Source organism: Chlorocebus sabaeus, chromosome 19, assembly GCF_047675955.1.
Source record: "Chlorocebus sabaeus isolate Y175 chromosome 19, mChlSab1.0.hap1, whole genome shotgun sequence".
Lineage (NCBI taxonomy): Eukaryota > Metazoa > Chordata > Mammalia > Primates > Cercopithecidae > Chlorocebus > Chlorocebus sabaeus.
Genome location: NC_132922.1, coordinates 26,084,239 through 26,109,271, shown reverse-complemented (window position 1 = coordinate 26,109,271; position 25,033 = coordinate 26,084,239). Strand labels below are relative to the sequence as shown.

The 25,033-nt window shown below is 41.4% G+C and overlaps 1 protein-coding gene across 2 annotated transcripts in view; it reads right to left on the bottom strand.

Moving 5' to 3' along the window:
* Nucleotides 1-1,546: 1,546 nt before the first annotated feature.
* Nucleotides 1,547-25,033, bottom strand: part of PIWIL3 (piwi like RNA-mediated gene silencing 3) — a 40,613-nt gene continuing 17,126 nt past the window's right edge. The window contains exons 12-20 of one of the 2 annotated variants that reach the window (XM_007975202.3): nt 14,335-14,519; nt 12,431-12,503; nt 10,600-10,824; nt 10,374-10,477; nt 8,187-8,257; nt 7,574-7,724; nt 6,097-6,222; nt 2,093-2,240; nt 1,547-1,922 (exon numbers count right to left, since the gene is read on the bottom strand). In XM_007975202.3, coding sequence (XP_007973393.3) covers nt 1,806-1,922; nt 2,093-2,240; nt 6,097-6,222; nt 7,574-7,724; nt 8,187-8,257; nt 10,374-10,477; nt 10,600-10,824; nt 12,431-12,503; nt 14,335-14,519 — 1,200 coding nt within the window. In that variant the 3' untranslated portion in view covers nt 1,547-1,805. The remainder of the gene's footprint in view (nt 1,923-2,092; nt 2,241-6,096; nt 6,223-7,573; nt 7,725-8,186; nt 8,258-10,373; nt 10,478-10,599; nt 10,825-12,430; nt 12,504-14,334; nt 14,520-25,033) is intronic. The other variant, XM_038006314.2, reaches the window with a different exon arrangement.

The following is a 25,033-nucleotide window of genomic DNA, read 5'->3' as shown; positions in this document are numbered from 1 at the left end:
CCTCTAGAAATTGATCATTATAAATCAGATTCTAACTTAAGAACATGTTTATCTTAGTGTTTCTTACATTACAGACCCATCCCAATGTTTATTGCCGTTGGCAATAACTGCTCAGGAGGACATTACCTAGATTACAATGCATTTAGATTCTAAAGTCTTTCCATTTTATTTCTTACAAGACCAGTTCAAATTATAAACCTAATATGTAATCAAGCAATTGTTTCCAAATATACCTTTTCTTGTATATTTGAAGTTAATCCCCACCCCTACACCCACCCACACAATAACACTATCTGAGTATAAGAAAACAAAACAAAGCCAGGCGTGGTGGCTCACACCTGTAATCCCAGCACTTTGGGAGGCTGAGGCAGGCGGATCACTTGAGGTCAGGAGTTTGAGACCAGCCTGGCCAACATGACAAAACCCCGTCTCTACTAACAATACAAAAATCAGCTGTGTGTGTTGGTGCATGCCTGTAGTTCCAGATACTTGGGAGGCTGAGGCAGGAGAATCGCTTGAACCTGAGAGGCTGAGGTTGCAGCGAGTCGAGATCGCGCCATTGTACTCCAGCCTGAGTGACAGAGCAAGACTCCATATAAAACAACAACAACATTTAAAAAAAAAAAAATTGTTTCCTGAGTCTAATTAAGGATACTTTTAGGTGGAGAGAAAAAAGTCTGCTTTCAAGAAAAACATAATAGCTCCACTTAAATAACTTACTAAAGACTTTGGATTTTGATCCGGCTAACATAACATACTGGGACTGTGCAATAGAATGAATTAAACAAGTTCATTAACAGAGCTTAGTTTTCCTCCTTTGTGGGAAAAACAAATATTTGTGTTCCTAAGCTGCCAATTTTTTGTTTTGTTTTGTTTTTGCAACAGAGTCTCACTCTGTTGCCCAGGCTGGAGTGCTATGGCAAGATCTTGCCTTGCTGCAAACTCTACCTCGCAGCTTGAAGCGATTCTGCTGCCTCAGCCTCACGAGTAGCTGGGATCACAGGTACCCACCACATCTGGCTAATTTTTGTATTTTTAGTAGAGACAGGGTTTCACCATATTGGCCAGGCTGGTCTGGAACTCTTGACCTCAGGTGATCCACTCGCTTTGGGCTTCCAAAAGTGCTGGGGATTACAGGCATAATCAAGCTTTCTTTATGATCTTTCCACCAAAAATACATCCAACTTCCTACCCCAGTACAAGGAATAACACAATGCTTCCTATGTAGCTCATCAGTAATAGGTGAATTCTAAATACAAAATATTAAAAAGAAATTCGGCGTTGTTACTTTTATGTCTTCCTTTCCTGTCCGTTAACAAAAAAAAGTTTCAAAAATAAAGCAGATGTAGTTTTCTCAGTAGAGTTTACTTGTTCACAGATGTACTCTCTCTGTGACAAATGTCCCATCTTTTCAATTATTAGAGTGGCCCTGCTTGGGGTGAAAAATGTTCAGTCACGTTTTGTTATGAGATCTCTATCACATATTTGAAAATGTTCAGTCACGTTTTGTTATGAGATCTCTATCACATATTTGAAAATGTTCAGTCACGTTTTGTTATGAGATCTCTATCACATATTTGAAAGGGAAACTGCAAGCCAAACCCTGTCATTTCTCCTTTCTGGAAAAATCAGTCTGTGATAGTACTGAGAGTAGAACATATCACTCTGAATCTCTCCCACGTCCAATCAAGAACAATGGGAATTTAAAGCTATGGACCTAGGAAAATATTTCAGACATCCTACTTCAAAAGAAGACAGGTTTACACGTTGTGGTTTCAGTATCACATCAGGTCTTCCTCTGCAGGTCAAAGGTAAAAGAGACGGGTTGACAGGGAACGATTCGGTTCCTGGTGAATGGACTGTCCCACGAGGTAAGCCAGCTTGTGGGCATAGTGGCAAGGCGCTGGAACTCGAATGATGCCCTTTAGTAGGAAAAAAAAAAAAAAACAAAAAACCCACAACTAAATATTTTTCACTTTACATCTACTTTCCCTAAATTTAAATTCATGGAAGCCAATTCAGAGGTCCAACATTGTTCAATCTTGAATAGTACATTTTAAAAATCTGAAGAAAAAAGTAACAAAGTACTTACTGGCAAATTATAATACATGTGGCATAGACAGTATGTTAAACGCTGTACTGTATTTGGGCTCAAGCCAATCGTGTCATAGATGACGTTATAATGAGTGGGGGTAACAGTTCCATCTTGCACAGACTGACTCACAATAAAAAAGTCATACCTGGAAGTATAGGACATGTGGGTATCAGCTCATTTTCAAAAGAGGGTACAGTAAGTAAACCTAATGTCTGAAATGAAAACATTTATTAAAATAGCTTACAAAAATCTATTCTATAGACTAAGTTTCCTTTGCATTTAGAAACCTGTCTAACTGAGCAATGATTTGAGAGATCAAATTTATAGAATGCAATTAAATCACTGACAGAGATAGTAACTCTCGTGGGATTTTGACTTCAGGTACATGCACTGAAACCTAGAGGAAGAAACAAGATTGGCGCATTTGATCTGATATGGCCGTAGAGAATTCCATTCAGAGATCCTGGGATGAAGGCCTGCTCCCTCACTGAGAATCACTGGACTCTATTTAAACTTCTTAATACATCCCGTAAGATTGATCTATGTGTGTTATAAATATTGAATTTATTTTTATGTTTACAATCTTATGTTATACTTTATGATACTTTTTATTTGCTCCTCCCTTTAATCCTTTCCTGCCTTGCACTAGATTGATCAAATGTTTCTGCCTTGCCTTCATTTTACTTCATTTCTTCCTAACTCTTGGTATGAATGTCATGATTTCCACTGTGGTTTCACGTTAAGTCTTTCATTTATATAACTGCTTTAAGTATAAAGCACCAGAAGCTTTATCATTTTCCCTAATAACTGAAGTTATGAGCTTTAACCTCATAACTCCTTTTCCATGTAAGTGTTATATCCAGTATTTTACGGTTTTTTTTTTTTTTTTGGACACAGTCTCACTCTGTTGCCCAGGCTGGAGTGCAGTGATGCAATCTCAGCTCACTGCAACTTCTACCTCCTGGGTTCAAGCAATTCTCCTGCCTCAGCCTCCCGAGTAGCTGGGATTACAGATGCCCACCACCATGCCCAGCTAATTTTTGTATTTTTAGTAGAGACAGGGTTTCACCATGTTGGTCAGGCTGGTCTCGAACTCTTGACCTCGCGATTCACCCGCCTTGGCCTCCCAAAGTGCTGGGATTACAGGTGTGAGCCACCACGCCCAGCCAGGTCTTATTTTAATATACCCTATAAATTGCCATTTATGAAATCAAGGCTTTTTTATGCTCCATCGTAACTCATCAGCATTGCTGCTTGCATTTCATTCTCCCTTCACTGTTCGATTTCCTTCTTCCTAAAATACAGTCTTTTTGGGTAGTTCTCTCAGTGAGGGTCTGGTGGATCTGCTAATGTATATACTGTATATGCACAAACTGAGCATGTTTGTATTTCACTGTCACCCTTGATAAGTTAGCTGGGTATCAAATTCTAGCTTGATGGCTATTTTTAAGCATTTTAAAGATACTTCATAGTATTCTTGTTTCTACTCTTACTGAATGTGATTTTTATTGTTTGTAAATATATTATTCCTGTGGTTGCTTTTACATTTTCTTATGCCTGCTGAAGTTTCGCTATAACATTTCTAAGTGTGAACTTTTACTGATCTTTGCCCAAATCTTGTTATTCTTCAATCTGAGGATTCAGAATCTCAGACTTTCTCTTTGAATGTTGCTCCACCCCACCACACCCCCATCATATCTTATCTACTACTAAAACTTCTATTAGATATAGAGTAAATCTTATTTTGCCTTACATTTTTCTAAACATTTTTTCATATCTTCCACATCTTTATGGCTCTCCACTGCATTATGGGAATTTTGTGAACATATGTTCCAGTTAACAATTTGTTTTCTTTTATGTCTAACCTACTCTTTAACCCTTCCACTGATTTTTCTTCATTTTGACTATATTCATGTTTGTTAGATATTCAAATACAAATTGACCTCTTCATTAGACATTCTTACGGCCTTTATTCCTTTTTATATCTTTTCTTTTTTCAGTACATTTTTATATAGAATGTCTCTAACCATTTCATCTTCTGGAAGTTGTGTCTAATCTTAATGTCTTTTTTTTTTTTTTTTTTTTTTGGAGACGGAGTCTCGCTCTGTCGCCCAGGCTGGAGTGCAGTGGCGCAATCTCGGCTCACTGCAAGCTCCGCCCCCCGGGTTCACGCCATTCTCCTGCCTCAGCCTCCCGAGTAGCTGGGACTACAGGCGCCGCCACCTCGCCCGGCTAGTTTTTTGTATTTTGTAGTAGAGACGGGGTTTCACCGTGTTAGTCAGCCAGGATGGTCTCGATCTCCTGACCTCGTGATCCGCCCGTCTCGGCCTCCCAAAGTGCTGGGATTACAGGCTTGCGCCACCGCGCCCGGCCTTAATCTTAATGTCTTAAAGGCTGGCTCTCACTCATAATGACTTACATCCTCATAACAAGAAAAAGACTTCTAAATCACTGTTTGGAATTACTTTCCTTGCGTCCATGAACAACAGGGCTGACTATGTGAAACTATTTTGTAGCCTATTCGGTATTACTTTCTGAACACATCATTTCTTTGTTCAGGATCACAAAGAATAAGTGTCATACAAAATGTTTCACATGAAAGAAACTGGTCTCTTTTTTCACACTGCTGTTTATTTTTTTATTTTTTTATGTTTTGGGACAGAGTCTCGCTCTGTTGCCCAGGCTGGAGTGCAGTGGTGCAATCTTTGCTCACTGCAAGCTCCACCTCCCAGGTTCACACCATTCTCCTGCCTCTGCCTCCTGAGTAGCTGAGACTACAGGCACCCACCACCACGCCTGGCTAATGTTTTGTATTTTTAGTAGAGATGGGGTTTCACCATGTTAGCCAGAATGCTCTTGATCTCTGGACCTCATGATCCGCCTGCCTTGGCCTCCCAAAGTGCTGAGATTACAGGCATGAGCCACCACGCCCAGCCCCACACTGCTATTTTAAAGAGGAAAGACATTTTAAAAATAGAAACCTCTGGCTGGACGTGGTGGCTCACGCCTGTAATCCCAGCACTTTGGGTCACCAAGGTGGGTGGATCACTTGAGGTCAGGAGTTCGAGACCAGTTTGGCCAACATGGTGAAACCCCGTCTGTACTAAAAATACAAAAAATTAGCCAGGTGTGGTGGCAGGCACCTGTAATCCCAGCTACTCAGGAGGCTGAGGCAGGAGAATTGCTTGAACCTGGGAGGCAGAGGTTACAGTGTGCTGAGATTGTGCCACTGCACTCCAGCCTGGGCAACAGAGCAAGACTCCATCAGATAGACAGACAGAGACAGACAGACAGACAGACAGATAACCTCTTAGGCTACTGCATAAACATTTTGATGGTCATGATATATTCAATATAATTCAATTTGTGATGACTCCAAATTGTCAATATAAACATCACTTGCTATCTTTTGTATTCATAATTTAAAGGGTTTTAGGGCCACACTGAAGTTAACTCTTATGTGGTCACAGACATTTACAAATGTTTGATGAAGGAACTTCGACAACCAGAAGACTAATCACAATTTCTAGATCCAAATGAGGAATCTCTACCCAATAGTAAAAAAACAGACCAAATTAGTTCTAAAGAATCAGAAATGGGCCGGGCGCGGTGGCTCAAGCCTGTAATCCCAGCACTTTGGGAGGCTGAGACGGGCGGATCACGAGGTCAGGAGGTCGAGACCATCCTGGCTAACACAGTGAAACCCCGTCTCTACTAAAAAAATACAAAAAACTAGCCGGGCGAGGTGGCGGGTGCCTGTAGTCCCAGCTACTTGGGAGGCTGAGGCAGGAGAATGGCGTAAACCTGGGAGGCCGAGCTTGCAGTGAGCTGAGATCTGGCCACTGCACTCCAGCCTGGGCGACAGAGCAAGACTGCGTCTCAAAAAAAAAAAAAGAATCAGAAATGCTTTAAAGTAAATTTATTGGAATTAAGTGATTGTGCTGAACTGAAGCAAATTGAGAAAATTATAGATCCAGATACAAAAAATACAGGTGACTTACCATTCATTCCTAGTCAACTCTATGTCAATAACTGTTCCTGGAGGTGGATTTTGAAAATCGCTTCCACGCTTAAGAAAAAATCTAGTGTTTATTCGTTTCTTCACCACAATGAAAGCTAGAGTGAAACTTAAAAAAATTAGGGTAAGTGTCTCTAGGTTTACTCAGTCTTACCTCAGAAGTATACAGTGTATTAAAACATCTGTTTTACATTTGGGACCCATTAAGAAGAATGGGCAGCAGCCCTCCTTACACCCTAATTTTACTGTCTAAGCTCCATGTGCCCAATTGAAGCAGTAAATGAGGAGGTATTTATTCATAGTCACCCACATCCCAGGAGAAGGGTCCCTTCCTCACAACTTTAGGATCATTCCTACAATCCCGGCTGGGCAGCGGGCCCTCAGGAAACAGGAGTTTTCCAAAATGGAGTTTTCCAGGTTTTGTAAGTCTTAGGGCTGGAGATTCCCTCCAGCTGGCTCCTCCAGTGTGGAGACACACAAAAGTCCAGGATAAATGTGAACTGTTGGCAGGCTATGTTCATGGATTTCTTCTTTCTTTGAGATAGAGTCTGACTCTGTCCCCCAGGCTGGAGTGTAGTGGCATGATCTCGGCCCACTACAACCTCCCTCTCCCAGGTTCAAGCGATTCTCATGGCTCAGCCTCCCAAGTAGCTGATATTACAGGTGTGCACCACCACGCCTGGCTAATTTTTGTGTTTTTATTAGCAGAGATGGGGTTTTGCTATGGTGGCCAGGCTGGTCTCAAACTCCTGGCCTCAAGTGATCCACCCGCCTCCGCCTCTCAAAGTGCTGGGATTACAGGCGTGAGCCACCATGCCGGGCTGTTCATGGATTTCTATGATTATCTGAGGTTAACAAGCCCTCCTACAGCAAGACTTGAAATAAAGTAGGAAGATTCAGCTGGAGCTTTATGGTGAAAGCAGTCTGCTCCTGCCAGGTCCAGTTCTGCTTTGCATTCTGACTTGGGTGTGGAACGCAAAATCAAAGCAGAAGGGTCTTCCCCGCGCTCCCCCGACCCATCCACAGAAGCCACTATTTATATCAAGCTCCTACTCTCATTCACAGAAGCCACTATTTATATCAAGCGCCTACTCTCATCACACATTGTATTGGTGTTTCCCCCTAAAAAACATCAGATTTTTTTTCAAAGACTAAACTGTCAAGCTAAAATCTTCACAGTACGATTTTTTTTGAGACAAGGTCTCACTGTGTCACCCAGGTATGAGTGCAGTGCTCCTAGGCTCAAGTGACCTGCCCACCTCAGCTTTCTGAGTAGCTGGGACTGCAGGCACACACCACCAGGCTCAGCTAATTTTTTTATTTTTTGTAGAGATAGGGTCTCTCTCCGTTGCCTAAGCTGGTCTTGAACTCCTGGACTTAAGTGATCTGCCCACCTTGACCTCCCAAAGTGCTGGGATTACAGGGATGAGTCACTATACTTTACAATTAATACAACCTACTTGTTAGGAGAGAGGGTTTTTAAGTAGGTCGACATCTTTTTCGCTTCATGGTCAAGCAATGCTTGAAGCTGACCATCTCCCACTCCGTCCCGATACACAATAACAGAATGTGGCATCGATGATTCATTTTTACACCAGACATCCAGGGCAGCTGAGAGGAAATCAGAAGCTTGTGTAAATAAACCGTAACTTGGAACAAACTAGCCTTTGCTGCTTTTGACAAATTCTAAGTCCATCTTTTAACACTGCAGCTTTCAGGGCAATTTTACTGCTTAAGTTCTGTCTATTCCCAACACTGTAGCTTTCAGGGCAGTTTTACTGCATGAGTCCTGTCTATTCCGGGGTTCCTCAGCAACAGCACTATGGAAGTTTTGATCCAGAGAATTCGTGGTGGAGGTGGTAGAGATGGGGTCAACCTATGCATGCTAGGATGTTTAGCGGCATCTTTGTCTTCTATCCACTAGGACTCAATGGCAGTACCACCTCCACCCCAGTTGAGATCCCAAACACTAAAGGTTCAGTCATTTGCCAAGTGTCCTCTGGAGGCAACAGGTCGACTGGTGGAGAACTATTTGTATAGTGTCGGGTTCCCCAACCGCTACAAGACACTAACCTTTCAAGCAGGTCTGCAGCTCTTTCACAAGCTCTTCTCCTGTTTTCTGGATGACACATTGAGAGTACCACCTGTTCACAGAAAAAACAAACCACCAGTTTGGAAAACAAGATTCTTAAAATCTCATTTTGAGTCTGCATTAATCTATGAGCAAAAAAATATTATTATCAGTAGTTGAGGACATTTTAGCATCAATTCATATTGCCACAGAGATCAAAGTCTTGGTTGGTCTCTTTTGATCTTAGGCATTTTAGAAAATTCTGAGTGCATACAAATAGTCAAATAGAATGGAAGCATTTATTCACATTACTACAAATTAATCATGCTTTATTGTACAAGACGACTGCAGTTTCGCCTACGGGGGAGTGCAATAAAATGAAAACCCTGTGCTCCCCGTGGCTCCTGCTTTGGGATCAATGCTCTCAACAGTGGCTCCTACATGTCCCCCCTCACTGAGGAAGGGGTTTGCTTTGGAATGGTGGCAGCTGTTGTGACAACTTCAACATATCCAGTAAAATGGTATGCTGTCTCAAGTTTCTATCCCCTTACTGCATTCTTGTTTACTTCAGAGTAACCTCATCTGACCACCTGACATATTGTGATGTATCTGTCTGTCTGCCTCTTCTCACTAGGATTTAATTCATAGAGTATGACCAGGCGTCTTGGCTCCACATTTTCACTGCCAGTGTCAGCATCGGAACATGGCAGCCACTCAGAAAAATCTGTTGACAGCTCCAAGAATGATTTGGTTCGTGATGGTCTGTGCTTTCTTGGGTTTGGAGTACGTAATTGTAATATTTACTTAGCTATGTGTGTTTCTCTTTGTTCAAGGTATTGGCTGTTTTCATAATTTTTCTGGAAGTTTTTCTTTCGTTGATTGGAAAGCAGATTTTACACTATTAAAATAAGTTTATTACTTGAAAAAGCATCTGTCGAATAATTGAAAGTATAATTTTTCCCTATGATTGTTATTTTCAAACAAAAAGTAGAACAAAACAGTGTTATCATATTGAAGCAGAATATGACTGGAAAAAAAGTAATCATCTATGGAAATAAAGATGGATCTTCCTTAAAAGCTATTCCTGAATTATACCTAGTGGGCCACGATCATTGTTAAACATAGAGGTAATTTGCAGTGGTCACACATCAAGTAATGCGCAAAGGACGGCAAACTTAAGACTGCAAACTTATTTCAAGGTACAGCGTGGTTTCTACTCTGAGAACAGAAAATAAAAGGGCCCTGGGAGAAAACAAGAGCATGGGATATAGACACACATCTCCTCTCGGAAGTACATCACATGCAAGTATATGAAGACAAGATCTTATACTTACAGATCTCTGACCACTTATTATGTTTCAATGTCTCTTTACCCATGCACATCTCCAATATTTCACTATGTGTTAATGATATCCATTTAAGACATTTACTGATCAGAGCCTGTGGTAGACAGAACTCTACCTGTTCTAATCCCTGGAGCCTGTGATCACGGCAGGATACCACCCCTGTGATTATGTTATGCTATATGGCTCCATTGACTTTATGATAAAGGTTTTCCAAATGGGTCATTTGTAATTACATGAGCTCCTTTAAAAGCAGGGATGTTTTTTCTGGCTGATGGCAGGAGAGGTGGTCAGATTCAACACAGAACAAGGGCTCAATGTGCCCTGGCGGGTTGGAAGATGGAGAGGGGTTTGCTATGTGAGAGAAATCAAGACTGGCCTGCAGCTGACAGCCAACAACGAAAAAAAAAACAAGGACCTCTGTCATCCAACCACAAAGAAATGGATTCAGCCACAATGACATGAGCTTGGAAGGGGAGGGCTGCCCAGCCTCCAGATGATAATGTGGCTTGGCTGATACCTTCATTTATGCCTTGTAAGGTCCTGAGAGCTGTGAACTACCAGGTGTCTGGTGAGAAGAACTGTGCAGATAGAGACGGGCATTGTCATCAACTGCCACGTTTGTGGTATGTTAGGCAGCAATGGAAAATGATGCAGAGCAGCCAACCGTGCAAAAATGTTCTGGGAACATAACTTTGCCAGCAAAATCAGGAGAGCACATGACTAAGAATAACTCATCTGTCAAATTCCCAACCTCTTGAGTTAACAAATATTAATTAGGTTCATCTTTTCTGTTTGGTCCACAGTCAGCTACCAACTAAACAATATCTACCAGAGCTTACTTACTTTGTTAATTCAGCATTGGTACTTGCCACAAATCCTGCTATTGATTTCTGTCGATTTACGATATCGTGGAAACAATCAATGCCAACGAACATTGTTCTTTGTACCTTAAGTTTTTTTTGAAAAGGTACTAGAGTTAGAACATGAGCAAAATTTAAGCATTAACAATTAAGAGAATCTTAAGTTTTATTAGATATAAGTTAAATGAAGTCAATGAAATACAACGTACATCAGTCTCCACCTTCCAGAGGGCTCCTCCCATCTTGCAATTCATCTGCTGGGCAATCTTGGTGACAATGGTTCTTGCCTGGACTTTTTCTAAGGTCTTTTTCACTACACATTGGCTTGGAATTGGGCATTTGGTACATAGGTATCTTTTTATACTGTCATATCTGTGTTTGTCATCATTGGGCAGGATACAAATCACCTTGAAAACCAGCCAACATGACATTCCATAAGATACAACAACAGTGATATAGGAAAGAAAAACCATCTGGAGCAGGCAACTTAGGTGGAAGACTGACAAGCTAGAGTCAATTTATTAAGAAAATATTTGAACCCAAGAGGGTGAAGGGTCTAGAGCCATGTTATTAATTATAACATAATTATATCAATTATATTGTATGTATTTATTAGAAAATTATAATTACATTAGTTATAATTATTAGTTACATTAAATAATTGGAAGGGCGAATGTGTAGAACAAATTATAATTAACATTACAAACTATAATTAACATTAAATTGTTAAGTTTAAATTATAGTGTTGTAAATTATAGTTAATATTGATGTTGTAAATTATAGTTAACATTAATGTTATAAATTATAATTATAAATTACAGCAATTGCTGCAAGAGGCAATTTGGCAATATACATCAATTGCTTAAGCCTGCAATATCATTTCCATCCTATTCAGTTTCCAGGAACTTATCACTGTGTTGACAAGGATGGGTTAAAAACAGGCTCAAGGGGCCGGGCACAGTGGCTCACGCCTGTAATCCCAGCACTTTGGGAGGTCGAGGCAGGCTGATCACGAGGTCAGGAGATCAAGACATCCTGGCTAACACGGTGAAACCCCGTCTCTACTAAATATACAAAAAATTTAGCCGGGCATGGTGGCGGGCACCTGTAGTCCCAGCTACTTGGGAGGCTGGGGCAGGAGAATGGCGTGAACCCAGGAGGTGGAGCTTGCAGTGAGCTGAGATCGCACCACTGCACTCCAGCCTGGGCGACAGAGCGAGACTCTATCTCAAAAAATAATAATAAGAAGAATTTGCTGTAGTAATTCAGATAAAACATAACGACAACTTGGTCTAAGACACTGAATGGAAGAAAGGAAAGAACAGGCTCCTAGAAAAATACCAGGCAAGAATTGCCAGGCACGGTGGCTTATGCCTGTAATCCCAGTGCTTTGGGAAGCCAAGGCGGGTGGATCACTTGAGGTCAGGAGTTCGAGACCAGTCTGACCAACATGGTGAAACCCCATCTCTACTAAAAATACAAAAATTAGTGGGGTGTGATGGTAGGCGCCTGTAATCCCAGCTACTGAGGAGGCTGAGGCAGGAGAATTGCTTGAACCAGGAGGTAGAGGTTACAGTGAGCTGAGATCACACCACTGCACTCCAGCCTGGGCCATGGAGCAAGACTCCGTCTCAAAAAAAAAAAAAGAAAAGAAAAAGAAAAAAAACACCAGACAAGAAGAATAACACAGGCTAGAAGATCGTGATCACAGACTTGGCAGGTTACATCTGGGGATGAAAGTTAATGAATGTGGTGATTGTTAATACCCACACTACTTTACACTTGTATGGTGTGTTTTTTTCAAGTTAGGAGATTTTAAAAGTAATTACAGGTCCCCAAGCCTGAGAAAATTAGCTTAAGATTGTGATATTCAGGAATAGCTAAACCATGAAAGTTTGTATTCAGCAATATGAATACAGGTTAATCTACTTTCATTGGCAAGTTCAGGAAACCAATGACAACATTTTGAATTCTAAAATACTTATCAAAATGGTTTAGAACAATAACTAAAGACTGTGCATGTATCAACTAGACACTTACCATCTGCAGTGTTGGTCTGGTATATTTCCGTAATGTGTTTATATAGGAGTTAGCATCCCCATCTACTTCAATCCTAAAAAATATAGCATGCATATTCAAAAGGTACTGACCAGTGAAACATGATAAACATCTCAGACAGCTAATTAAATATAAAGTAAGACATGATAAAAAGGCAAGATATGCATTTCAGTAGAAAGTATGTTTAAAAGAAAAAAGACAGCCGGGCGCGGTGGCTCAAGCCTGTAATCCCAGCACTTTGGGAGGCCGAGATGGGCGGATCACGAGGTCAGGAGATCGAGACCATCCTGGCTAACATGGTGAAACTGCGTCTCTACTAAAAAATACAAAAAAACTAGCCGGGCGAGGTGGCAGGCACCTGTAGTCCCAGCTACTCGGGAGGCTGAGGCAGGAGAATGGCGTAAACCCGGTAGGCAGAGCTTGCAGTGAGCTGAGATCCAGCCACTGCACTCCAGCCTGGGTGACAGAGCGAGACTCTGTCTCAAAAAAAAAAAAAAAGACAGTAGACTTTCAGTTTCCGATTCTACTTGTAAGGAGCTTTGAAGTCACTACTCTGTCCTAACAAGTCAAACGCTAAACAGATTGAAAAAAATGAACAGTTCTCCTAGGATTTTCAAGAGAGGTGAGGACACAGGGCAAATCACTGCCTGTGATTTGTCAATATTTGTCTATATTGAAGAGACAAATAAGCAAAATAGGGAGTCCTGGCTAGCTGGAACAAAGACTCAAGAAACTTCCCAGGATAACAGTTCCTGTGTCAGGTGACCTGAACTATAACTGATGAATTACAGCGGGCTCAGCATGGACAACTGTGAGGGTTAAAAACTCCAGGTATACCCAGTCATAGGAGGCTCCCCACAATTTTGAGAGTTTTACCTCTAGGAACTTGACCAGGTCCTCGCAATAAATACCAGAGGAAGATTGTTTAGTGCTTCCAGCAGGGAGAGGAGAAAATAAACTATTGTGAAATACACCAGGGCCCTGATTTCCTAACAGGCCCTGCCCTCAGGAGACGCTACTTAACCAGAACCTACCCCTTTTTTAAAAAAAAGAAAACGTTTAGGTTCAGGGATACACATGCAGGTTTGTTATACAGGTAAACTTGTGCCCTGAGAGTTTGTTCTATAGATTTTATCATCCAAGTACGAAGCAAAAGAAGCCAAGGCTGAGAACACTGAATACTGTGTGAGTCTAACTAGATGACATTCTAAAAAGCCAAAACCATGGAGATGGTAAAAAAACAAAACAAAACAATAGTGGTCCTCAGAGGTTGTGACGAAAAGGGTAGGTGGTGGTAGAAAGGGATAATTAGGTGACACACAGCAGACTTTTAGGGCAGTGACAAATACTCTGCATGAAACCAATGGTGGATACAAGTCATATACATTTGTCCAAACCAGTAGAATGTACAACTCCAAGAGTGAACCCTATTGTAAACTACGGACTTTGGGTGATTATGATATTTCAATGTAGGCTCATCAGCTGCAACAAATGTACCACACTGATAGGGGATGTTGATGGGGGAGTCTATGCATTATTGGGGGCAGGATATATATGAGAAGTCTCTGTAACTTCCTCTTAATTTTGCTGTAAACCTGAAACTGCTCTGGAAAGTTTCAGTTCAGTTTTTGGAAACATGACTGAGAATGCTTAATATTCTCCATCTATTCACATCAAGTTCTTAATTCTCATACCTTCTACAACATGTATCTTAATAGCTGTAAACCATATATCACAAAGTCTGTTTTAATATTTTTTGACTAGAGATTAGACTTTACAGACTTTTAAGGTTTTCATACAGTGACCAATTCCTACAATATTTTAGTTGTTATACTTTAAGATTGTTAACTGATTTTCAAATTGGAAGTAATTTCTGCTCTACTTACATTTCTGCTGGTTTCATAGTTATGCCCATGGGGGCTGTGACACTCTGTAGATGACTCTTTAAGGACATGGCTTCCCTGTGACTGCTCCTACTATGGAGTATGAGCCAACTATGTAGCGGCATTGCATTAAGTAACGGTAATTCTCTTATTTCTCTTGACCAGTCTCCTTGTGAATTGGCTTTAACCTGGAAAAGAATGATAAGACCTAGCATAAAACTTTAAAGATCAACTTATGTAAATCTGTGCTATCTCCCATTGAAATGTTACAATTATCAACTTGAATGGTCAATTTAGGTATTTTTTTCAATAAGATCTAGGTTAACAGAACTGAATTCTATCCTAGGTGCAAAAAATTTTCATTGAGAGGCCATTGCTGGGGAGATGACTCCAGAGCTTTAGGTTCCTATGCAGGCAAAGCAAAGCCCAATGTAAACAGTAAAGCAAAGCCGGAGACTTTACCGATCAGAAACTACCAGTTACCAACTAGGGTTCTTCCACTTAAATAGAGCAAATGTATTTTGTCCTAGTTCGCATCGGCCTATAAAAGCTCACTGCTCACACTGCTGCAGCAGAGCTCGCTGAACCCCTTCTGATTGAGTGCTGCACAATTTGTGAATCAGTCTTAGTGCAAATAAACTTAATTGTATTTGATGTGAAGTTTCTTTTGGAGCTTTTCGATGCTGTTAGACTCAGATTGGCTCTTCATACTGTTCTATCACAGCAAGTGCTCCCTAAAAATTTAGTCTTTTGGTGGGAACTTTATTCCAAGGAATGACACTTGAAACATTTAACCAAGCATAGAGTAAGATGGCCAAATAGAGGCCTCCACTGATCATCCCTACAAGAGGAACACTAAGTTTGACAAGTATCTGTACAAAGGGAGCACCTTCATAGGAACCAAACATCAGGTGAGCACTCAGTGTCTGGTTTTTACTTTCTATTGCTGAAAGAGGCACTGAAGGTGGGAAAAACAGTCTTGAATTGCTGACGTCACCCTTCTCCCACCCCTGCATGGCACGGAGAATCTGTGCAGTTGGGAGAGGGAGAGCACAGCAACTGTGAGGCTTTGCATAAAAATCAGCACTGCCCTGTCACAGCAGAAAGCAGACCTGGGCTGTACTCAGCTGATGGCCACCCACAGGGGGAACATTTGATTCTGGCCCTAGACAGAGGGGAATTGCCCATCCCAGTGGTCAGAGTTCAAGTTCTGCAAAGCCTCACCACCATGGGCTGGAGTGCTCTGTGGCCCTAAGTGAACCTGAGAAACAGTCTAGGCTACAAAGACTGCAATCCCTAGGTAAGTCCTAATGCTGATCTGAGCTCAGAGCTCGTAAACTGGAGGTGGAGCGGCAGGGGACATGATCTACTGAGGCACCAGTCAGGGTAGCTAAGAGAGTGCTTACATCACCCCAACCCAAGGCAGCACAGCTCAAAGCTCCAAAAGAGGCCCCTTCTTTCTGCTTCAGGAGAAAAGAAGGAAGAGTGAAGACTTTGTCTTTTATCTTGGATACCAGCTCAGCTACAGTAGGACAGGACAAGAGTCAGGGTTGTGAGGCCCCCATTCTGGGCCCTAGCTCTTGGATGACATTTCTAGACATACCCTGGGCCAGAAGGGAAACCTGATGCTTTGAAGGGAAGGACCCAGCCCAGTCAGGATTCATCACCTACTGACTAAAGAGCCCTTGGGCTCTGAAGAACCAGCAATAATACCCAGGTAGAATGTCGAGGGCCTTCAGTGGACTCAGAGATGCTGGCTTCAGGTGAGAACCAGCATATTTCCCAGCTGTTGTGGCTATGGCGAGAGACTCCTGCTTGAGAAAAGTAGAGGGAAAGTCAAGGGGACTTTGTCTTGCACCTTAGGTACCAGTTCAACCACAGTGGGGTAGAGCACCAAGCAGGCTTTTGGGGTCCCTAATCCCAGGCCTTGGCTCGTGGATGGCATTTCTGGACCTGCCTTGGGCCAAGGTGGAGCACGCTGCCCTGAAGGGTAATTCCTAGGCCTGGAAGCATTCACCACAAGCTGACTGAAGAGCCCATGGACCTTAAGGGAACATTGGCAGTAGCCTAGCAGTACTCCCTATGGGCCTGTGGTGGTGGTGGCCAGGGGGTGAGGCTCCTCTATGTGTAGAAAGAGAAGGGGACAGGATGCGGTGGCTCACCCCTAGAATCCCAGGACTTTGGGAGGCCGAGGCGGGTGGATTACTTGAGGTCAGGAGATCCAGCCAACCTGGTGAAACCCCACCTCTACTAGAAATTAGCTGGCTGTGGTGGTGGGCACCTGCAATCCCAGCTACTTGGGAGGCTGAGGCACGAGAATCGCTTGAACCCAGGAGGTGGAGGTTGCAGTGAGCCGAGATTGCACCACTGCACTCCAGCCTAGGCGACAGAGCAAGACTGTCTCAAAAAATAAATAAAAAGAAGAAAAGGAAGGGAAGAGTGAGAAAGGTCTGCATCATGTGGTTTGAGTGCCAGCTTAGCCACAGTACAACAGAATACCAGGTAGGTTTCTATGATTTTTGACTCTAGTCCCTGACCCCTGAATGGCATTCTCTGCACCTGCCCAGGGCCTGGGGGAACTTACTGCTCCTGAAGGGAAGGACACCAGTCTGGCTGCTTTGACACTTGATGGCAGAGCCTTAGGACCTTGATCCAACATAGGTGGTAGCGTGGTAGTGGTCACAGTGGGCCTTGGGAAAGACCCAGTGCTGTGCTGGCTTCAGGTCTGACCCAGTGCGGTCCCATTGGTCATCACCACAGGGGTGCTTGTGTCACCCCAAACCCAGATCCAGGTGGCTCAGCACAGAGAGAGACAGAAAGTAAGTGAACAAGACTCTCTGCCTGGTAAACCAGAAGTCTTCTGGATCATACCAAGATCACCAAAGTGATATCACTATGAATCTGCACGAACCATAGTATTACTGTGCTTGGGATGTCCCCTGATGCAGATGTGACTTAGATCACAATACCGAAGTCCTTCTGAACACCTGAACAGCCTTCCCAAGGAAGATGAATACAAACAAGCCTGGATGGCGAAGACAATAACGAAAACCTAACTTTCAATGCCCAAACACTCATGAACTTCCCCAAGCATCAAGACTATCCAGGAGAACACGGACCTCAGCAAATGAACTCAATAAGGCACCAGGCACCAATCCTGGAGAAATAGATATGTGACCTTTCAGACAATTCAAAATAGCTATTTTGAAGAAACTCAAATTCAAGATAACAGAGAATTGAGAATTCTAGTAGATGAATTCTACAGAGAGATGGAAATAATTAAAAAGATTCAAGTAGAAATTCTGGAGTTGAGACATACAATTGACATATTGAAGAATATATCAGAGTCTCTTAAGAGCAGAATTAAATCAAGCAGAAGAATTACTGAGCTCAAAGGCAGGCTGTTTGAAAATACATAGTCAGAGGAGATAAAAGAAAACACATATACCTAATGTAAATGACGAGTTAACAGGTGCAGCACACCAATATGGCACATGTATACATATGTAACAAACCTGCACGTTGTGCACATGTACCCTAGAACTTAAAGTATCATAAAAAAGAAAACACAGAAGCATGCCTACAAAATCTAGAAAATAGCCTCAAAAGGGCAAATCTAAGAGTTACTGTCCTTATAGACGAGGTAAAGAGATAATGGTACAAAATTCACTCAAAGAGATAGCAAAACTTCCCAAACCTAAAGAAAGATATCAATATCTAAGTATAAGGTGGTTACAGTAGATTTAACCCAAAGACAAGTACCTCAAGGCATTTGATAATCAAACTCTCAAACGTCAAGGATAAAGGATCCTAAAAGCAGCAAGAGAAAAATAACATAGAATGGAGCTCCAATACATCTGGCAGCAGACTTTTCAGTGGAAACCATACAGGCCAGGAGAGATCATCTGAAGTGCTGAAGGAAAAAAGAATTACCCTAGAATAATATACCCGGTAAAAATAACCTTCAAAAAAGGAGAAAGACTTTTCCAGACAAACAAAAGCTGAGGGATTTCAACACCAGATCTGCCCTATAGGAAATGCTAAAAGGGGTACTTCAATCAGAAAGAAAGGGATGTTGAGGAGCAACAGGAATTCATCTGAAGGTACAAAACTTACTGGTAATAGTTAAGTGCACAGAAAAACACAGTAACGGTGGTGTGTAAACTACTCTTAAGTAGAAACACTAAAAGGTGAACCAATCAAAAATAGCAACAACATTAAGACATACAGTAAGATATAAATAGAAACATAAGTTAAAAAGCAAAAGGACATAAACAGTTCTCAAATTTAAGAAAATCAAAATTGTATCAAGTACTTGCTCAGACCACAGTGGAGTAAAACTGGAAATCAACTTCAAAAGGAACACCCAAAACCATGCAAATACATGGAAATTACATAACCTGTTCTTGAATGATCACTAGGTTAACAATGAAATCAAGATGGAAATTTTAAAGATTTGAACTGAATGATAATAGTGACACAACTCATTAAAACCTCCGGGATACAGCAAAAGCAGTACTAAGAGGAAAGCTCATAGCATTACATGCCTACATCAAGAAGTCTGAAAGAGCAAAAATAGACAATCTAAAGGTTACACCTCAAGGAACTAGACAAACAAGAAGAAACCAACCCAAGCCCAGCAGAGGAAAAGAAATAATCAGCATCAGAATAGAACTAAATGAAATTGAAACAAAAAACCCACAATAGAGAAATGAAACAAAAAGCTGATTCTTTTAAAAGTTAAATAAAATTGGGCTGGATGTGGTGGCTTATGCCTGTAATCTCAACACTTTGGGAGGCCGAGGCAGGTGAATCACACGGTCAGGAGTTCAAGACCAGCCTGGCCAAGATGGTGAAACCCCGTCTCTACTTAAAATACAAAAATTAGCCAGGCATGGCCAGGCGTGGTGGCTCACGCCTGTAATCCCAGCACTTTGGGAGGCCGAGGCGGGCTGATCACAAGGTCAGGAGATCGAGACCATCCTGGCTAACACGGTGAAACCCCGTGTCTACTAAAAATACAAAAAACTTAGCCAGATGTGGTGGCGGGCACCTGTAGTCCCAGCTACTCGGGAGGCTGAAGCAGGAGAATGGTGTGAACCTGGGAGACGGAGCTTGCAGTGAGCTGAGATCGCGCCACTGCACTCCAGCCTATGGAACAGAGGGAGACTCTGTCTAAAAAAAAAAAAAAAAAAAAAAAAAAATTGGAGTGGTGGCGGGTGCCTGTAATCCCAGCTACTCAGGAGGCTGAGGCAGAGAATTGGTTGAACCAGAGGGGCAGAGTTCGCAGTGAGCCGTGATCATGCGACCACTGCACTCCAACCTGGGCAACAGAGGGAAACTGTCTCAAAAAAAAAAAAAAAAATTCTAAAAGCTCAATTAGAAATGAAACTGGAGGCTGAGCGCAATGGCTCGTGCCTTTAATCCCAGCAACTTTGGAAGACCAAGGCGGGCAGATCATGAGGTCAGGAGATCAAGACCATTCTGGCTAACACGGTGAAACCCCGTCTCTACTAAAAACACAAAAAATTAGCCAGATGTGGTGGCGGGTGCCTGTAGTCCCAGTTACCCAGGAGGCTGAGTTAGGAGAATGGCATGAATCTGGGAGGCAGAACTTGCAGTGAGCTGAGATCATGCCACTGCACTCCAGCCTGGGTGACAGAGTGAAACTCCATCTCAAAAAAAAAAAAAAAAAAAAAAAAAAAATCAAACTGGAGATGTTACAACTGATACCACACAAAAATACAATAGATCATTCAAGGCTACTATGAACACCTTTACACACACACACTGGAAAACCTAGAGGAGATGGATAAATTCCTGGAACTGGAAATATACAACCCTCCTAGATTAAACCAAGAAGAAACAAACTCCGAACAGGCCAATAACAAGCAGTGAGATTGAAATGGTAATATAAGATGCCACCAAAAAAAGGTCCAGGACCAAATGGATTCACAGCTGAATTCTATCAGATACTCAAAGAGTTAGTACCAGTCCTACTGAAACTATTCCAAAAGGCAGAGAAAGAAGGAATCCTCCCTAAATCATTCTATGAAGCCAGTATCACCCTAATACCAAACCAAGAAAGAAGAAAACAATAAAACAAAACTACAGATCAATATCCCTCGTGAACATAGATGTAAAAATTCTCAGAAAATACTAGCTAAATGAATCCATCAGCATATCAAAAAGATAATCCACCATGATCAAGTGGGCTTCATACCGGGGATGCAGGGATAGTTTAAAACATGCAAGTCAATAAGTGTGATACACCACACAAACAGGATTAAAAACAAAAATCACATGATTATCTCAATAGATGCAGAAAAAGCATTTGATAAAATCCAGCATCACTTTATGATTAAAAATCTCATGGCCGGGCAAGGTGGCTCACGCCTGTAATCCCAGCACTTTGGGAGGCTCAGGTGGGCCAATAACGAAGTCAAGAGATCAAGACCATCCTGGCTAACACGGTGAAGTCTCTACTAAAAATTAGCCAAGCTTGGTGGCATGCACCTGTAGTCCCAGCTATTTGGGAGGCTGAGGCAGAAGAATCACTTGAACCCGGCAGGCAGAGGTTGTAGTGTGCTGAGATCCTGCCACCGCACTCCAGCCTGGGTGACAGAGTGACACTTTGTCTCAAAAAAAAAAAAAAAACCCTCAGCAAATTCGGCACAGAAGGGACATACCTTAAGGTAATAAAAGCCATAGGATATAAATAGAAACATAAATTAAAAAGCAAAGGACACAAACAAGTCTCAAATTTAAGAAAAATCAGGCCGGGCGCGGTGGCTCAAGCCTGTAATCCCAGCACTTTGGGAGGCCGAGACGGGCGGATCACGAGGTCAGGAGATCGAGACCATCCTGGCTAACACGGCGAAACCCCGTCTCTACTAAAAAATACAAAAAAACTAGCCGGGCGAGGTGGCGGGCGCCTGTAGTCCCAGCTACTCGGGAGGCTGAGGCAGGAGAAAGGCATAAATCCGGGAGGCGGAGCTTGCAGTGAGCTGAGATCCGGCCACTGCACTCCAGCCCGGGCTACAGAGCAAGACTCCGTCTCAAAAAAAAAAAAAAAAAAAAAAAAAGAAAAATCAAAGTTATATCAAGTACTCTCTCAGACCACAGTGGAGTGAAACTGGAAATCAGCTCCAAAAGGAACACCCAAAACCATGTAAATACATGGAAATTAGATAACCTGCTTCTGAATGATCATTGGGTTAACAATGAAAAGTTGAAAGCACTCCCCCACAAGAACTGGAACAAGACACTGATGCCCCCTTTCACCACTTCTATGAAACATAGTACTGGAAGTCCTAGCCAGAGCAATCAGACAAGAGAAAGAAATAAAGGACATCCAAATCAGCAAAGAGGAAGTCAACCTGTCACTGTTTGCTGATGCTATGATTGTATACCTAGAAAACCCTAAAGACTCATCCAACAAAGCTCCTAGATCTGAGAAGTTAATTCAGTGAACTTTCAGGATACGAAATTAATGTATACAAATCAGTAACACTGCTATACATCAACAGCAACCAAGCTGAGAATCAAATCAAGAACTCCACCCCTTTTACAATAGCTGCCAAAAAAAAAAAAGGAATATACCTAACCAAGGAGGTGAAAGACCTCTTTATAAGGAAAACTATAACACACTGCTGAAAGAAATCATAGGTGACACAAATGAAAACATATCCCATGCTCATGGATGGGTAGAATCAATATTGTGAAAATGACCATACTGCCAAAAGCAATCTACAAATTCAGTGCAATTCCCATCAAAATACCATCATCATTCTTCATACAACTAGAAAAAAAATCCTAAAATTCATATGGAACCAAAAAAGAGCCTGCATAGCCAAAGGAAGACTAAGCAATAACAAATCTAGGGGCATCACATTACTTGACTTCAAACTATACTACAAGGCTATAGTCACCCAAACAACATGGTACTGGTATAAAAATAGACACATAGACCAATGGAACAGAATAGAGAACTCAGAAATAAAGCTAACTACTAGTAGCTAACTGGTCTTTGACAAAGCAAACAAAAACAAAGTGGGGAAAGGACAGCCTATTCAACAAATGGTGCTGGGATAATTGGCAAGCCACATGTAGCAGAAAGAAACTGGATATCATCTCTCACCTTATACAAACATTAACTCAAGATGGATCAAAGACTTAAATCTAAGACCTGAAGCCATAAGAATTCTAGAAGATAATATCAGAAACACTCTCCTAGACATTGGCTTATGCAAAGACTTTATGACCAAGAACCCAAAACCAAATGCAACACAAAGATAAATCGATGGGACTTAATTAAACTAAAACACTTATGCACAGCAAAAGAAATAATCAGCAAACAGACAACCTACAGAATGGGAGAAAATATTCCCAAACTATGTATATGACAAAGGACTGATATCCAGAATCTACAAGGAACTCAAATCAGCAAGAAAATAATCCCATCAAAAAATGGGCAAGGACATGAATAGATAATTCTCAAAAGATATACAAATGGCCAACAAACATGAACAAATGTTCTAATGACCAGGGAAATGCAAATTAAAACCACAGTGCAATACCGCCTTACTCCTCCAACAATGGCAATAAAAAAAAATCAAAAGAGATGTTGACATGGATGTGGCAAGAAGGGAACACTTTTATACTGCTGGTGGGAATGTAAACTAGTACAACCACTCTGGAAAACAGTGTAGAGATTTCTTAAAGGACTAAAAGATCTACCATTTGACCTAGCAATCCCACTACTAGGTATCTACCCAGAGGAAAAGTCATATGAAAAAGATACTTGCACATGCAAGTTTATAGCAGCACAGTTTGCAATCACAAAAATATAGAACCATTCCAAATGTCCAGTTAATGAGTAGATAAGGAAAATGTGGTGTATATTCACACCATGGAATACTACTCAGCCATAAAAAGGGTTTGCAGCAATCTGGATGGAGTTGGAGACCATTATTCTAAATGAAGTAACTCAGAAATGGAAAATCAAACATTGTTATCTTCTCACTCATAAGTGGGAGCTAAACTATGAGGATGCAGAGGCGTAAGAATGATGCAATGGACTTTGGGGACTGCGGGGAAGGGTGGGGGGGCGTAATGGATAAAACACTACATGTTGGGTACCGTGTATACTGTTCAGGTGATGGGTGCACCAAAAGTACAAATACCACTAGAACTTATCCATGTAACTACCTGTTCCACAAAAACCTATTGAAATAAAATTTAAAAAAAAAAAAAGAAAAATGTTTTAAAAAGCAAAGGACAAATTTAAAAGAGTTTATTCATTTTCTTTTTGCTTGTTTGCTTATGCAAGCAGTGTTGTCGGCACCTTAAAAGAAGGGGTTATAAGGCAGGATTTGCAAGCCTTATGGGAACTTCAAAAATATGCAATGGATACACAAAACAAACAAGTTATATCAAACTAGAGAAAATCACCTTCACTAAAAGGCAGGCAGGAAAGAAAGGAGGAAGAAGAGACCATAAAACCAGAAAACACATAACAAAATGGCAGGAGTAAATCCTTACTTCTCAATAAGAACATTGAATGTACATGGACTAAACTCTAATTGAAAGAGTGACTGAATTAATTAAAAAAAAAGATCTGCCTGCAAAAAACACTTAACCTATAAAGACTCACATAGACTGAAAATAAAGGCATGAAAAAGCACAAAAAAAAGAAAAAACAGGAATAGCTATACTTAGACAAAACAGATTTCAAGACAAAAACTATGACACAAAGAAGGTCACTATGTAACAATAAAAGGGTCAATTCGGCAAGAGGATATGACAATTGTAAATATATACGCACCCAACCCTGGAGAACCCAGATATATAAAACAAGTATTAGAGCTAAAGAGAGATAGGCTCCAATATGATAATAGTTGGAGACTTTAACACCCCACTTTCAGCACTGGACAGATCTTTCAGACAGAAAAAAAGGAAACGTTGACCTTAATCTGCACTATACACTAGAGGGACATCATAGTTACAGAACGTTTCAGCCAACAGCCGCATGATGAACATTCTTTTCCTCAGTACATGGATCATTCAAAGATAGACCATATATTAGGTTACAAAAGAAGTCTTAAAACATTCAAAAGACAAACATAAAGCATCTTCTCTGATCACAATGAAATAAAACTAGAAATCAAAAACAAGAGGCATTTTGGAAACTACACAAACACATGGAAACTAAACGATATGCTCCTGAATGACCACCGGTCATGGGTCATAAGGAAATTGAAACTTTTCTTGAAACAAATGATAATGAAACCATGACATACCAAAACCTGTGGGATACAGTGAAAGCAGTACTAAGAGGGAAGTTTATAGCTATAAGTGCCTACATCAAAAGAGCAAAACTTCAAACCACCCAATGATGCATCTTAAAGAATTAGAAATGCAAGGCCAGATGTGGTGTCTCACACCTGTAATCCCAGCACTTTGGGAGGCCGAGACAGGCAGATTACTTGAGGTCATGAGTTCAAGACCAACCTGGCCAACATGGCAAAATCCCAGGTGCTGGGACTCAGGAGACTGACGCACAAGAATTGCTTGAACCAGGGAGGTGGAGGCTGCAGTGAGCCAGAATCACCCCCACTACACTCCAGCCTGGGCAACAGAGTGAGACTCAGTCTCAAAAAAAAAAAAAAAAAAGAAAGAAAAGAAAAGGGAGACATTACAA